Below are 15,996 nucleotides of genomic sequence, written 5' to 3'. Positions count from 1 at the left end.
GACGTCAGTGTACGCTGTGGACAAACGCAGCCGGTCTACGTGAGGTCTGTTCTGCGCTAAGGACGGGACGGGCTGAAATGCAAACTCCGGTCCAGACATAGCTGGAGGATGAGCGACCCGCCACTGGGACTCAGGAAAAGCTACTGTTTTGGTTGTGATCCAGTAGATAATATTTCGGCTAACAAACGTCTACAAAGCCACCACTAACATTCTGATGGAGAAAAGAGCAGTCCCTGAACTCTGGGACCTGGTCTCATGATTACAGGATGGCCCTGGTGGTCTTCTGTTGGCCACAAAGCTTCTCACAGGACACCAGCCTCTGACACAGCCACCAGAGACTGTGACACAGCAAGTCCAAAGGTCACTATGCAACCACAAAACACCAGGCTCCCCCTTCCCCACTAAATGAGTGATGACTGCTTCTTTACGCATGGCAGCTTTATGCTCCAGTCCTTCCCTACAGATGCAATTGACTGCAATACCCAGTCACAGCATTGCCCCCAACCTTGAGTAGGCCCTGCTTCCCTAGACCCTCCCCAGATTCACCCAGCAAAGTCCAAATCCTGTCAGTCCTTTCCAATCTCCTTTCACTGAGCGGCCCCACAGTCCCCCACAGCGTGAGTGCTGCTTTGCTGAGAAGAGTCATAAACCCAAGTGGTTCAGTTACAGGGGATTCCTGGTGGTCTTTGTCTGAAGGGCATTAGCACGGCTGTCTCCAAATGTCATGGTCGTGCTCCATGGGCCCAGCCACAAAGATCCAGATGGGGGCTAGTGAGGTCCAGTGCACCACCCAGTCCCTTCTACCCAAGACAGCAGTGAGTATTCAGTCCTGGGAGCTGGTGACAAGAAGGCCCTTCATCCATCCCCACTGAGGTCCTCTGTGTCCTCCCATGGGCAGAGGCATGAGGTCTCCTGGGGTGAAGCATCATGGATACTCAAGGCTGGTTATTTTGGATAATTGCAAAACCTGATCCATAGAGGCTCCATGAGAGCAGGGAGCCAACGTGCTCATCTTCAGGTCTCTCCCGATGCACTGGTTTTCATTCTCCGGCTCTTCCCTTCTTCTCAGTAATAGAAAATGGGCGAGGCACAGTGGCTCACGACTGTAATTCCAGCACATTGGGAGGCTGAGGTGGGTGGATCACCTGAGGTCAGGAGTTCGAGACCAGCCTGGCCAAAATGATGAAACGCCATCTCTAATAAATAAATAAATAAAAAATTAGCCAGGCATGGTGGTGGGTGCCTGTAATCTCAGCTACTTGGGAGGCTGAGGCAAGAGAATCACTTGAACCCGGGAGGCGGAGGTTGCAGTGAATCGAGATTGCACCACTGCATTCCAGCCTGGGCAACAAGAGTGAAACTCCGTCTCAAAAAAAAAAAAAGAATGGAAAATGTCCTGGAACAGACCTTAAAGTCTCCACCTGCTGTGCCTTTTTGCTGCCCATACCCAGCCACTGAAGCTCCAGGTCAGGAGCTAGAAAGTCACTTTCAGCTGCATCTTCTAGTCCTCGAGGTTCCTTCTTAAGTCACTGCACTAAGGGGCTGTTCTGACTTTATGCACTCATCTCCAGGGACAGCCTTGTCCACCTTTGGGTAACTCTGTCTTAAAATCCTGTCTGGAACCCTGAGGAGTTTCTTCATGGCTCATAAGAAACTGCAGGAAGAAAACAGAATATCTCCTCTATAGAACGGTGTTGGGTCCTGGAAGATGACAATCATGTCCCTGTTAAGCCGACCTGCTGCGGGTTCCTGCAGCCGTCTCAGAGGGGACTCCATAAAGCTCTCACCTGCTTCTCCCACTGACGCTGCGGGCACCTGTCGCATCTCTTCTGTGTGGCTCTGTGATCCTAATGGCTAGCATCCAGTAGGTGCTCAGCAAGCATTTTTGAATGACGTGTCCATTTATTAGTCCTCTCTAATAAATGTATATTTTATGATCCTTTTCATCACTGGGCAATACGCTTTCTGGAGGCATGAAGTGAGGAGGAGCCCATGTCGGTCCACAGGGCCTCGAACAGCAAGTACATGCCTTGATTTCTGCATACTCAGTGCCTGTCATACTCAAAAAATACTCCTTAAATGAATGAATGAATGAAGAGTATTTCTAGCTTTCCAGGCTATTCAAGGGCTAGAAAGTTGGAAAAGAATGAGTAAATTCCCCATATCCCACCCTTACTTTTACCCCATAACACAAATGCCATTGAACCAGGATATGCACTCAAGCCAAAATTCATGCCTACAGCCCCCATCGTTAGTGAATTCATGCTGTTGAGAGACTGCAGGGAGGAAGGACTGAGATGCTGGGATAGCACAGTGAATGGAACTATGAATGATTTTGTTCTCTTAACAAACTTTTTTTTTCTTTTTAGATAGAGTCTTGCTCTGTCACCCAGGCTGAAATGCCGTGGTGTGATCTCAACTTACTGCAACCTCCACCTCCCAGTTCAACTGATTCTCATGCCTCAGCCTCTTGAGTAGCCGGGACTACAGGTGTGTGCCACCATACCAGGATAATTTTTGTATTTTTAGTAGTGGTGGGGTCTCACTGCATTGCCCAGGCTGGTCTCGAACTTCTGGCCTCAAGTGATCTTCCCACCTCAGCCTCTCAAAGTGCTGGGATTACCAGTGTGAGCCCCTGCATCCAACCCAAACCCTCGTTATCTTCACCTGTGGTGTGGAAAGTTTGTAGCCACTTGTCTGCCAAACCTGATTGGCTTATGTGGCTGGCCAGGAGGATGCTGATGGTCTGAGAGCTTATTGCAGAAAGTGTCTGCACATTCCCTTAGTATGTGTCGGGCTGAGCTAAGTTATTCTGCTATTCCTTTTTAGAGCTCTAATATTGTCCCCTAATCCAGAAGTGTTTGGAGAGAATAAAAAGTACCCATTCTGGTTGGGCACAGTGGCTCATGCCTGTAATCCCAGCACTTTGGGAGGCCGAGGTGGGCAGATCCCTTGAGCTCAGGAGTTGGAGACCAGCCTGGGAAACATGGCAAGAACCTGTCTCTACAAAAAATACAAAAAAGTAGCCGGGCATGGTGTCCACCTGCAAGTAGTCCCAGCTACTTGAGAGGCTGAGGCGTGAGGATTGCTTAAGCCCTGGAGGTCAAGGCTGCAGTGAGCCATGATCGTGCCACTGAAGTCCAGCCTGGGTGACAGAGAGGTCCTGTCTCGACAAATAAACAAATGAAACAAAACAAAACAAAAATACCCATCCCCAAATAGCATCCAGCGCTCTGTGTGCCTTTCTCTTTGATGGTTTATGACTGGACTTCCTTAATCAGCTACAAAGCAAGGCTTAAAGAAATGATGGAAATACCTAGCCACAAAGAACACGTTAAAGTGGAGGAGTTAGAAGGAGACTGTGAGAGGAATGGACGTTTGCTCCCTTCTTGTTGGATGGGCTTAAATCATGGATAGTGTCTCACATCGAATGGAGGTGGGAACAAAGCTTGGAGATAAAGGAGATGGGCTGGAAAGCAGCAGTGGGGGCTGGAAGGGAACTGCTGGCTGGCCAGCCTGCAAGAAGGGGAGCTGCACATTTCACAAAAAAATACACTTATGCGGCTGGCCAGGAGGATACTGATGGTCAGAGCGAATCGCAGAAAATGTGTGCATGTGCCCTTAGCATGGGAGAGGCTGAGCTAAGTGAGTCTACTCTTCCTTTTTAAGGGCTCTAATATTGTCCCCTAACCAAAAGATACGGGAATCTTAGAATGACATTTGCATTTTCAGTTATGTTAGTTATTACAAGCACACAGTCCTTATCTACTCCCAGAAAGCATTCACATTATCTTACCAGGAGATTTCATAACATAATGCAGTTAGAATATATGAAAATGAGATTCATAACCACTAAGTGTGAGGCAAAGCTAATTGTAACAAGAACCCCGGATAAAACAGGAATCTGGGTTTTACCTTTGTGTTTTCTAGAAGCCACGGCAAAAAGATAAAACAGGGGAACCTATAGCTCATAAAAGGCAGCAGGCAATTTTGACTGGAATCTCTTTCTCCTCCTCCACAGTGTATTAGAGTCTCTGCTATGCATGGGTGGGGTCTGTGATGTTTACAGCGAATCTGAGAAGTCATCCAGCCCTGTTTCCTCATTTTTCAGGGGTGCAGATGGAGATTCAGAGGTGACAGCAATGTGCCCAAGGACACAGGTGTCAGAAATGGGATTTCTCTTCTCACTGCACCAAATGACCAGCTTGGCTTGTCAGCCTGTTGTCTTTTTCCACCGTGACTGTGGTCAGATGAAAAAACTCGGCTCTTGCTTCATCTGTTCCCTGCAGCTGCAGTCCCTTTGGATAGACTCAGACTTAGGGGTGGACGTGAGGCAGGGCTCATGGGCAGTCCTCAGCTGTGGCAACGACATCCACACACCAACAGCTGCATGGTGACTTTGGTCCCCTGTGGGCTCCTGCGGCTCCTCCAGCTCTGAGATACTGAGGGTTCTTCCAGGGAAGCCTGCACTAGGGCAGAAGCCACTGCAGGGGCCTGTGCCTAGGATGGGGCTAATGTCAGCCATGGTGACGGGGAAGGGCTTGGCCGCTCGCTGGGGCGACGCAGGCTGGGCAGGGCAGCTCTTTCCCAGACTCCTTCCAGAGTGGGCCGTTTGCAGAGTAGCTGGGCTGCCTTCTTGTGAGGATGTGGCCACTTCTGCAGCGGCGCTGAAGTACAATGTGGAACTCTGCTGTCCTTCCCCTCCTCTTGGCTCCCCACCCGTCCCCTTCCCCTGTGTCCCAGAAACAGCATCAGCTCCTTCCTTTGGGGTGCCCACCCTCTGCGTGGCTGCTGGGTTCTGGCTAGGTGCCTCATCCTGCTGATTGCTGGCAAAAGATACGTAACTTGAGGTTTCCAATGGGTCGGCCTCTGCTTTAGGAACACTTTCAAATGCAGAGCTGTTCTCTAAGGTTGACGGGTCACGGGATGAGGATGGGAGCTCTTGCTGGGCGGACAGGGCCTTCCTCTGCAGGTCGTCCTGTTGACTCAACCCCCACGCAGGTGGACAGTAGACCGGACTGGCATCTCCAAAGGCGGCATTGATCTTAGACACATTTCCTGTTTTTAGGGCAAGTTTCACCCACAGCCAGTGGTGATGACTGAGTAAGGAGTCCTCCACAGCAACCTGAGTCCCCAGCCCAGCCTCCGGGGGGACCTGCTCAGGGGTAGGGGGCTTCCCCAAAATGGTTAGCTCATAACTTGCCCCTTGGCATGAGCCTGCGCTCTCGGTTCTCTTCCCAGCTAGAGCTGCAGCCCGGGGAGAAGCTCCTCTCTCTGTTTTATCACCTCCTGCAATGCCACAGGACTTCCTTAGGCAGCCCTGCCAGATGTCTGTGGATTTTGGATGCAGCAGGCTGTAATAAATTACCAGCGAGACACTGCCTGAAAAAGAACAAAAAGACCACAAGGTTATGTTCTTTGAAGTCTGCATCCTCCCTGTGGTGTGCAGTTTCAGGTTCTGGCCCTTTTGTGTAGAGCAAGATAATTTGGGATCCAAAATAGGACTCTTGTTGGAGCCTCAGAACTGGATATTTTGGGGGAATTTAAGTAGGTTCCAGCTTCTATAAGCTGTAAATATTTCTAGACTTCAACACGAATAACAAGGCTTAAATCCGATTGATTCTATGCTTTTGTCTTGAGGGCAGCTCCAGTTGAGTCATCTACATGTGTGTGCGTGTGTGTGCATCCATGCATGTGTGTGTGTGTGTGTACACACAGGTACAAAATGTTTGGTAGAAATATGCATTCAAGTAATTGGACCATACACTCCAAATTCAACTGTCAATACAGTGGTTGATGGGTTACAAAGCAGGGGGAAGGGAGGATGTAAGAAATAACCTCAAAAACAAGTAAGACCTAAACAGAGGTTAATCAGATTCATCAAAAACCCCATATCAAGGAATTTCCATGAACAACAACAATACTTCCTTTGTGCATAAACATCTTAATCACATTGTTGTCAGTTGAATTTATTTTGATCAGAAGTGTTGACTGCTGCAATAATTTCTTTAACAGAGCTTTCCAGTAAGCCTCCCACGTTATTTCCAGTTTCCTGTTGTACTGGATAAAGAGTCTGGTTTCAGGGTGCTCATTATAAACAGCACAAAACCTGAAGTAATGCCTGAGGCCAGGAGACTGCAGCATGACGGAGCTAGAAAGACCCCCTGAGGATGTCCCCCACCCCCCAATCCTCTCTTGTCTTAGGGGACTGGAAGGTCCGGGTCAAGCAGCTGGTTAGTGGCCAGGCTCAAACTTGGGAAAGAGAGATGGAATGCCTCCGTGTGCAGCGCCCCCTCTGCAGCAGGCCCTGCTCAGCCAATGTCTGCACTGTTTTGAATTCTCACAATTGCCCTATTGTCATCCTTCTTGTACAAGCAGCCGCCCGAGGCCAGGAGAGATGAACAAAGGACCCTGACCACAGAAGTCCTGGGCACACTTATTCAGTGAACACAGACTTCCCAGAGGCCATGTGGTCTGGGGGTTCTTGGTGGCATCCCCAGGCTGGCACGCAGTTGGTATTCAATGAATGTTGGTCACAGGATGGAAGGAAAAGGGGAGGAGCCTGGATGCAAGCTTGTGCTCCTTGGACTATAATTTGTGATCCATCTTCCCGCTGAGGATTCCCAAGGGTCAACCGGGGGAGCCAGGCGTTTGGCAGCTCCATCAGAGGCCAGAGGAGCGGCAGACATGGCTCTGAGCAGGTGGCCACCTGGGTGCTGGGTGCTGCCCGCGGCTTTGGGCTCCCTACTCACTGCCCTCCTGCTGTGCCGTGGGCCAGCATACTGGCTGTGAAAATGTCTTCTCACTGGAGTGGAACGGGAAGGAAACCAGGCGTCCACTCCCAGGAGTGTGACAGGTGTTTGGAGTGGTGCGGGACATCTTTTTTGAATCGGTGTTAAAATCCAGAAACCAGATGAGGGGACGTTTTTCCCTCCCGCCACACTGTGCCCCCAGGACTCAGCTATACCTCCCATGAGCTGGAAAATCCAGATGAGTTGTTAGACCTCCCGGCTGGCAAGGCCCCTTCATTCCAAGTATCACGTGGCCCCTCCCTGGGAAGGATTACTTGAAATATGCCAGGAACACCCAGACTACCATGCAACGTGGTGAGAGGGGTGCTTCTCACCTGGGTAGCCTGATGTCCTCAGTTTCCCATAGGCCATTTATCCACACACAGCTGAGAAATCAAGGCTCTGCTATTCAAATGATGATCGTAAAAAAGACAAACCAGATGCCCATCCATGGGTTGATGGTGAAACAAGCTGTGGTCCATCGCAGCCATGGGATGCAACTCAGCCATAAAAAGCAAGGAGCTGCTGACACACAGCAACCCGGGAGGCTCTCCTGAGAGCTCCGCCGAGTGAACAAGACCGATCCCCAGGGGGCACACACTGTGGTACTTTCACACAGCATTCCCCACGTGACAGAATAACAGAAACAGAGAACAGATGGATGGTGGCCAGGAGGGGAGGAGGGGGCAGGGCGAGAGGAACGGGGCCACAGGAAGGGTTCTCGTGGCAATGGAAGGGTTCGCCCTGCACCTTGACTATACTATGTTGAGATCCTGGCTGTGACATTGTACCACCGTTTTGCAAGATGTTACTACTGGGGGAAAACCTGGTAATGGGTACAGGGAACTCTCTGTGTTATTTCTTTTGTTTTTTGAGACGGAGTGTTGCCCTGTCCTTCAGGCTGGAGTGCAGTGGTGCGATCTCGGCTCACTGCAAGCTCCGCCTCCTGGGTTCACGCCATTCTCCTGCCTCAGCCTTCCCAGTAGCTGGGACTACAGGTGCCTGCCGCCACGCCCAGCTAATTTTTTGTATTTTTAGTAGAGACGGGGTTTCACCGTGGTGGCAATCTCCTGATCTCGTGATCCGCCCGCCTCGGCCTCCCAAAGTGCTGGGATTACAGGTGTGAGCCAGTGCACCCAGCCTCTGTATTATTTCTTAAAACTACAATTTTCTAAAAAGTTTGATTTGAAAAAGAAGGGGTTGTCTCAGCTACCTGAAGCTGGAACAAGTGAGGAGCCACGACGCTTCGTGAAGAAGGACAGAGCTGAAACCCAGGGTGGTCTGTGGCTCTCAGATGCTTGTTACAAGGCCACAGTGTCTGATCCTTCTCCAACCCGTGAATAGCCCCTGCATCTCACTAAGTGCTTTGTATCCAGGTCATTCCTTTTCCAGGTCCAGGCCACGACCAACCCCCGGCTGCTGTGAGCAAGAAAAGAACCCGAGGCCACTTCCAGGCACCTCTTCAGAGTGTGGGTGACAGCGAGCAGGTTCTGGAGTGAGGGCAGGAGTTGTTGCACAGGACTGGGGAGTCTTTGTCCTGGCCCGTGTTGCAGAAGCACGAGGCCCCATGTGAAATGTGCAGGTGCTGGCCTTGACGGTCCCACCGCAGGCCTGAAAGTGACAGTGGTGGAAGCTTGCTGTGCTGGGAGAGGAGGCTGGTGTCCATACCTTTCAAGTAGGGGGCGAAATCCCTGCGGAGCTCATGCCAATCTGGGAAGCGAGGTCATCAGTGTGGGCACGGCACAGACCTTGGGGCCATGCATTCATAAAACATGGCTGATTACAGCTGCCAGGCCTGTGCTGAGGCCTGCATTGGAGCTGGGCTTGAATCTCAGCTCTATCTGTTACAAACCATTGGATCTTTTGGGGACTCGACCTCCTCTGTGCCTCACCTTCCTCTCCTCCACTGCTAGGGCACCCACCTCCCGGGGTGCTTGCCTATGGGCTGCAGAGGGTGCCATGTGAGGAGGATGTGAGGAGCTCCCCAAGGTGGGAGGGGAGAGGGAGGTCACGTCCTCGACCCTGCAGGCAACTCTGGGGAGGACGGGGGCTTTGGGGTAGAGAGGGACAGCCCCAGCTTTGTGTGAGGTTCTCAGCACAATCGCAAGGCAGATGAGGCTGAGCTCAGTGTCTCATGCTCTGATGGGGACGGCTCAGCTACCCACAGTGCAGTTAGCCTGGTTCCTTGATCTCGAGTTAACCACATCTGGACTCAGTTTCCTGCCCTTTGAGCCCATTGCAAAAAAAATACAGGTTGGAGAGGGGATGAAGATAAGAAGGCAACATTGGGGCTTACCAATCAGAAATCCAGACAGGACCCCAGCTATGGTCTGCAGGCTGGTCCACCATGCCCCATGGAGAAAGTCGGTGGCCAAAAGCAACAGGATGACGTTCTCCAACAGCATGACCTGCAGGACCCAGGGGAGAGGCATCACACCTCGTCAGGTGCAGACGACCCAGGGACCACCCCGTCCCGTGAGTCTGCAGCAGCTCCCCCTCCCCTCCATCCTGAGTACCCACTGGAGACCCCAGGCTGTTAGGGCCTGCCCAGGAGCAGGGCTGTGTCCCACTGAGACCTTCTCTGGCAAAGAGAGAGCCACTCTGTTCTCAGAGTGGCTCATTAAAGTGTCTGCTGAATCATAAAGGCCCAGGAAATGTAAGGGCATCCCTCAAATGGCTGTGGGGCCGTCTTTAGAGTCAGTCTGGGCTGAGAGAAAACTTTTATTTTCTACTTTGCATATTTCTCCATCCTCACGCTAACTGCAGGCACGTATTAGTGTTGTAATTAAAGGAAGCTGCAGAGCTCATGTTGCCACTGAATTCCAGGGAGCTAGGGTCACAAACTTTCTAACAACTTTAGGATTTTGATTCCTTCAAATAATTGCTTTGCAGCCACCAGGTAAATTCGCCTTGCGGCCACCAGGTGGCAGCAGGAGATGGGAGCGCGCAGGCTGACAAAGGAGCTTGGCACTGCGGCTGCTGCTGGTCAAAATGGCAGATGGTCCAGAAAGTTCTTTGTACCCCTGTCTGGGTCGGCTTATTAACTTTGCTTTCCAATTTTTAAATATAAAAATATATATCTTCATTAAAATAAGTAAACAAACTCGACGTAATTCAAAGACGATGTATTTAAATACTGTGTATGTTATTTATTTAAAAATAACACTTAAATTATATACTGATTTGCTAAAACTCTTTAAAGATTTGCCAGGGTTATTCTTTGGCTTCATTTTTCACTCTCAAAAATTCAAATAAGTAGATAAATTAAAAAAATTATGAGGAGCTGCTTCGTAATCCTACGAATGTCCATTCTCCCAGTCCCTCTGGGTGCAATCGGCAGGGTTTCTATACTAAAGGCCTTGGCCAGCAGCCAGTACAGAAGGCGCCTTTCTTTCCCCACTCCTCAGCTGTGTGGTTCTGGTGGTTCAGATCCTTACATTTGTCCCAACTCCATCACCTGCCTCCTGTCTTTCCCACCATTTTCGTGGTTCTGGCCCCATTGCCTCCTGCCTGGGCAACCCCTATCTTCATTCTCTCTCTGAAATCTCTCCTCCACACCAATGTCGGGGCAACCTGCTTCACCAAGAGACTGCACCTTGCCATTCCTCTCCAGTGCACCTCGAAACAGACCCCCTTAACTTCAGGATCCAGTCCCTACTTCTCAACAGAGCAGATGGTCCTGTTTGCCAGTTCGCCCCAATTTTCCTTTCTGGGGTCATCTTCCAGCATGCTCTCCTCAAATGACATTCCACTGACAAAGAGTGTTTCCTCAACCAAACTCCAGTCAGGATCCTCTGAGCCTTCTTTTCCATGAGTCTTCAGCCCTGGCCAACGAGAACTCCAGACTCAGCACATATGATCCCCCTCACCTCCCCACACCGAGACGCTTGAACAAACACTGACAGAGTTTCCAGCGGCTCAAGGCCTCACCCCTACGATGCTGACCTCAGTCTCCTTTAAGTTCCTGCCTAAGAAAGCGCAATGCTGCCAGGAGAACGTACTGTTTGTTCCAGCCAAAACCTGGTGCTGGGCGGATAGGACCCTGGACTTCCTTTCTGAGCAGTTACTTTAGAAAGCTTGCAATTGCAAATCGTTTCGCTGTGCTCTGAGATACATATCTTCATTACCCAGAACTGTCTCCTCAAGGACCCAAGAGCCATCTATTTAAATACAGACTCCAAGCCTGGTGGGTGCATTGCTCTAACAGGACTGACTCTTGCCTCCTGTCATAAAGAAATGAGAAATTTGTTTCTGTTCCTGACAAGGGACAAGCGCCAATGAACAAACGCAGACGGCACGCTCCCATTTACGATCCCACTTTCCTGCTTTTTGTAAATTTCCACCTCCCTGTCTCTGCCCAAGCCCCTTGATGTTCCTCCGCCTTCCTCCTTTTTTCTCCCTTTTAAGTCCCCAGTCACCTCTGCACAACTTGAAGGTGGGTTCAGTTCATGTGGGGCTGTCTTCCCTGTGGTGATAAGACTCAGTGCAATCTGTTTTCATTGCTTTTAATGAGTGCAGGGCTTTGTTTACCTCTGACGCTGCACGCACTCACTTTCCTGATCAGTGGATTTCCAGACACTCCAGGGTCTTCTGCAGCTTTGCCTGAAATGTCCTAGCCCCCTTCCACACCTCTCCTTCAGGTGAACCTCGCTTACCACACAGCACCTGGTGCAAGTCGCCTCTGTAAACCCTTCCCTGACATTCCCAGGCTCCACCTCTTGTGTCCTGTGGAGTTTTGATGGCGTCACTTCTCTGATCACAGTGGCTGCATGGATTTGCTTATGTCTTTGTGGCCACTGAGGCATGACACTCTCCCACTGTGGTGTCCAACTCCATTTTCAGCACAGGAGGAAGCTGACTGTGTGCTGATGTGAATAAACCCATGATGGGTGAAAGAAGTGAGACCAGGTCTTATATTACGTTCAGAAATGACCGAGAGGTCTGCTCCCGCCTCTGCGCAGGAGGTGAGGACAGGTGAGTAGCTCCTGAGCTAGGCCGGTCATAGTGTCACCTGCGGCTGTCTCCAGACACGGATTCCCAGGTCCCATTCAGACCTACTGAGCCAGAATCTCTGAGGGGGAGCCTGGGGATCTCCACTGCAGAAAAGTCGTGGCGACTGAGGTGAGAATGTGACAAACGCAAGCAAACAAGGCGGCAGGTGTCAGACTCCTCCTTATTGAACTCCTGCTTATCTGGGCGTTGGCAGACGGAATGTCCACCTATGAATAAGCCACTTCAGCAAATTGGCTGAGAAAATCAAGATTCCACTTTGTTCACGTGGGGATCATGTGGGTTGGGAGGCTGCCCATGCATGACCTGGACCCTGTCGCATGTGAACCTACCTACAACACACATGCTGTTATGCTCGGTGTTCAGCTGTGGAAGCTGAGGTTGGTGAGGCTCAGTAATGTGTCCAACGTCACAAGTCCTGTGAGCTCTGTCCGGCTCCGTAGCCTATGAGGTCGCTGTGCTTTATGGGTCCCAAATCAGCAGGTGTCTAGGACGCTCCCCTTTCCTGGACGGCAGCTGCATCCTGCCTTTATCTTCACCCAGGTCTCTACCCTGGAATGCCTGACTCCTCCCTCAAAAGTCTCACCTTTTCATGTTAATAATGGCCACAATTTATGGGTTATTTTGTGCCAGCTACTTATGTGTATTGTTTTATTTGGTCTTTATAGGAACCCTGCAAAGTATGTAGATCTTATTTAATCTTCACAGGAACACTGAGAGGGCGACTTATTCCTACTGTGCATGAAGAAGGAGGTTCAGCCAGTTTAAATTCTTGGCTGAAGCCAGTTGGTGGTAGCAGCCAGCAGAGCTGGGCTCCAGTGCAAGTTTTCTGACTCCAAAACCCGTGCCCCCCACCTGCGTGGTTATATTTTCTCTCCTTTTCCCATTATAATCCAGCTCAATCTCCACTGTCCATCTGAAAGTCTCTGGTCATCCCGATGAGAGGTGATGCTGGCAGCTACTCCTATGAGTCCCAGACATTTTTTTTCTCTCTTGGCACCTAGCCACGTTCTATCTGATTTTAGTTATTTCGGTGCCTACTTACTTTCCAAGTATTATAATTTTTTTTTTAATAGGAAGAAATCTGTACTGCCCTCAAAGCAATCTGAAGGAGTATGAAGTCACTTTTGTGTTTCTGATAGTCTCTAGGGCTATGCCTGGATCTTAATCATAAACACCTAATAAAAATGGAGTTGATTAACAAAGACATTGAGTATAGGATATAATACCGTTGAATTGTAATGATATTCAGCAGGTGGGCTGATGTAGAGAAGACATCACCAAATATGCCTCAGTTGTTGCCACATTGAATGTGGGGCCACAACTGGAGATCGGGTTACTATTTTCAAAACCTGTCATCTCTGTTCAAGACTATAATTTCTTTAAGAATTTTTCTTAAACTAAGCTATTCTTTCTTCAAGAGATAGGTGTGCACTGGTGCACACACAAACACACCCCCCCACACCCATACACACCCCACTTGCTGTATACACTGTAAAAGTTAGGATGAAGAAAAGTGCCACTTGCCATGTAGAATGTGACCATCCTATTTCTGGAAGGGCTGTCCCAGAAGCTGAGGTAGCAGAGGATGTACACGGCCCCCACAAGCAGGTTGAACAGCCTCCAGTGGCAGGTGCTGTCGATGATGTCGCTCTGCTGGGCGACGAGCCAGAATGTCATCACCAGCCAGTGGGCACCTGCAGAGAATCCAGGTGCAGATGTCAGGGTCCATGTGGGGAGATGGGGGGACAAGCAAGGACACAGAGACCAGGGGCTGGAAGCCTCTCCGACCACATTGGACTCAGCCTCCAAGAAGAGACATCAAAACCCAGAAGAGATTTGAGGGGGACAGAAAACGAACGCAGTTTGTCTTTGCATTTATTATCCCATTTTATTCTTATGAAGGGTATCTGACCTAATTCGAAGATGACAAAAGAAAGACTAGCTTCAATCACACTTGCCAAATATTGTATACCTATGCCCTTTTTGTTCCGGAAAGCGTTTAAAGAGGCAGTTATAAAACTGACGGCCAATTATTTTAAAATTGTTACAAGAGCTAAAAACCTCCACATCCAAAGGAAAGAACTCTATGCGGTGCAGCTCTAATTTTTATTCCCATATTTTAAGATGAATAAATCATTCTGGATTTCAAGCTGACTTTTTTAAAAAAGAATAACAAAATAGCTAATCTCTCTTTAGAAGCAGAGTTTTTTTTTTTTTTTTCCAAAATAATTATCTTTTCTGCCAATAACTGTATTTATTATTAGGCCCAAGAGCCAAATATTTCTTAGTGTCTCCAATTCTCTTAAAACAAGAGTACACTGTTCCTTCTTGCAGAATCTATTCACTGATGACCAGAGATGACAGCTCTCCTTGGCAGGGACACACAGGCCCTACTCAGGGAGCCTCCAGAGCCAGATAGACTCTCTGTCATTGCCATTCCTATGTGTGTGCCTAGACTGAGGGAGGAGGGAGGGCTTGGATTTAGTGGAGCTGTCCTATTTGCAACAGAGGAGATGTCCAAGATTCAGCATTCAAAGGAAATAGTGCACTTTTGGAGGCTATGTGCGGTATCACATATATACTGTATATTTTTATATCAGATGAGGCAGGTGGGACCTTGTACCTCCCTCCTGTTTGACTGACAGTTTTTCTACATAAAAGATTTCGGCCTATAACACAGAACAGTCTCCTGAGAAGTTCTCTGCTCCAGATTTAGCTGGGAGTTTTGAGGGCTGGGATGTCTAAGCTGAGTACCTCCCAAGACAGCCAGCACGCGTTCCTTCCTGCTCTGGATGTGTACTCATCGGGAGCTGAAGTCTAGACCTCCATGCTCTTGAATCTGGGCTGGCTGTGCTTGCTTTGAACAGCAGAATACAGCAGAAGCAATGCTGAGCCAGTTCTGAGCCTATTTTTACAGAAGACTAGCAGTTCCCAGTTCCTCTCCATTGGAATTCTCAGCTGCTAATTCCTGTCAAGGCTCCCTATGAATCCAAACACCTGCTGCCCCACTGCCATCTCTGAGGCCCCCCAAGCTTCAAGATCCGTTCAGCAGAGAGCCCAGTCAGCCTGCAGGCCTGGGACTGAGGATCATAAGTGGTTATTCTTGAGACCTTCATTTCTGGGTTGGTTTTTTATGCAGCAACAGATGACCAGATCATTAGCTCAGCTCACCTGCAACCACCAAAACCCAAACGTGGTAGGCTTTGTAGAACAGAACCAGACTCAGCACGCGGGTTCCCAACATGCCCATCCTCCAGAGCTGCTGGCAGAAGAGGGCGGCCCATGGCACGGCCAGGTGGCCTGGCTTCATGAAGCCCATGAAGCGAGTGTAGGACACCAGTGCCCAGGAGAGGGAGGACCAGGAGAACAGGGCGCTCACCCCTGCAAGGGAAGCAGAAAGACGGGGTATGCTTTGAAGGTTCCGAAGGGACAGTACCTTGTGAAGATTTACTCATGGCATTTCTTTAATGGGTTGTGTAACCTTGTTAAAGCCTAGCTGCACAGAGGGTATCACTAACCCACCACCTTGACTAACAGGTGACATAACAACTCTGTGTCCAAATACACATGTCTATATTCAGGAAGAAACGGGGATATGCAGGAAATATTTCCACTGCACAATGTACTAAATGCTCTTCCCGGCAAATGAGCTGGACTCTTTCTTTCTATGCCCTTTAAGAAAAACGTCCCACTTCCTGATCCTCTAAGCCCGCTATATATAACAAAGCTGATTCCACAAGGCTCTGAACATGGCTCCACCCCAAAGGTACTTTGCTGTTTGATCCATATGATGGAGGTTTAATAAAAGAACCAAAACATCCAATGGTGTCAGGCTCTTTGATAAAGATGGATGGAAGGACAGGACAGTCATGTATGTGATGCATTTAATTTATGCGTAAGCAATTGTGGACACTCAGCAAAGGGGAAGGGAGAGATGAAGATGGAAGGGGAGAGGTGGGGAGGGAGAGAAGGGGAGAAAAGGGGAAAGCAGGAGGGAGAGGGAGAGGGAAACAAGAAGCAACTGAGAGAAACATGGAGAGGCATAATGACAATGTGAATGGCCTGAAATGAGTGGGAGCTGGAGACAAATATTGCTGAGACCTGCATTGTTCTCAGTTTCCACATGGCTTTGAAGGCATAAGCCTCTGGCTTTGTAAAGAAGTTTCTCTTTCTTTCTCCCTCCCTCTTTCCC

At 49.4% G+C, this 15,996-nt stretch overlaps 1 protein-coding gene across 1 annotated transcript in view; it reads right to left on the bottom strand.

Moving 5' to 3' along the window:
• Positions 1-1,377: 1,377 nt before the first annotated feature.
• Positions 1,378-15,996, bottom strand: part of XKR5 (XK related 5) — a 26,344-nt gene continuing 11,725 nt past the window's right edge. The window contains exons 4-8 of the mRNA XM_023219095.3: positions 14,976-15,185; positions 13,329-13,498; positions 9,088-9,199; positions 3,916-5,382; positions 1,378-2,052 (exon numbers count right to left, since the gene is read on the bottom strand). Coding sequence (XP_023074863.2) covers positions 4,247-5,382; positions 9,088-9,199; positions 13,329-13,498; positions 14,976-15,185 — 1,628 coding nt within the window. The 3' untranslated portion in view covers positions 1,378-2,052; positions 3,916-4,246. The remainder of the gene's footprint in view (positions 2,053-3,915; positions 5,383-9,087; positions 9,200-13,328; positions 13,499-14,975; positions 15,186-15,996) is intronic.

This window comes from Piliocolobus tephrosceles, chromosome 7 (genome assembly GCF_002776525.5).
Source record: "Piliocolobus tephrosceles isolate RC106 chromosome 7, ASM277652v3, whole genome shotgun sequence".
Classification (NCBI taxonomy): Eukaryota; Metazoa; Chordata; class Mammalia; order Primates; family Cercopithecidae; genus Piliocolobus; species Piliocolobus tephrosceles.
Note: the sequence above shows the minus strand (reverse complement) of the source record. Positions and strands in the feature narration are given on the sequence as shown.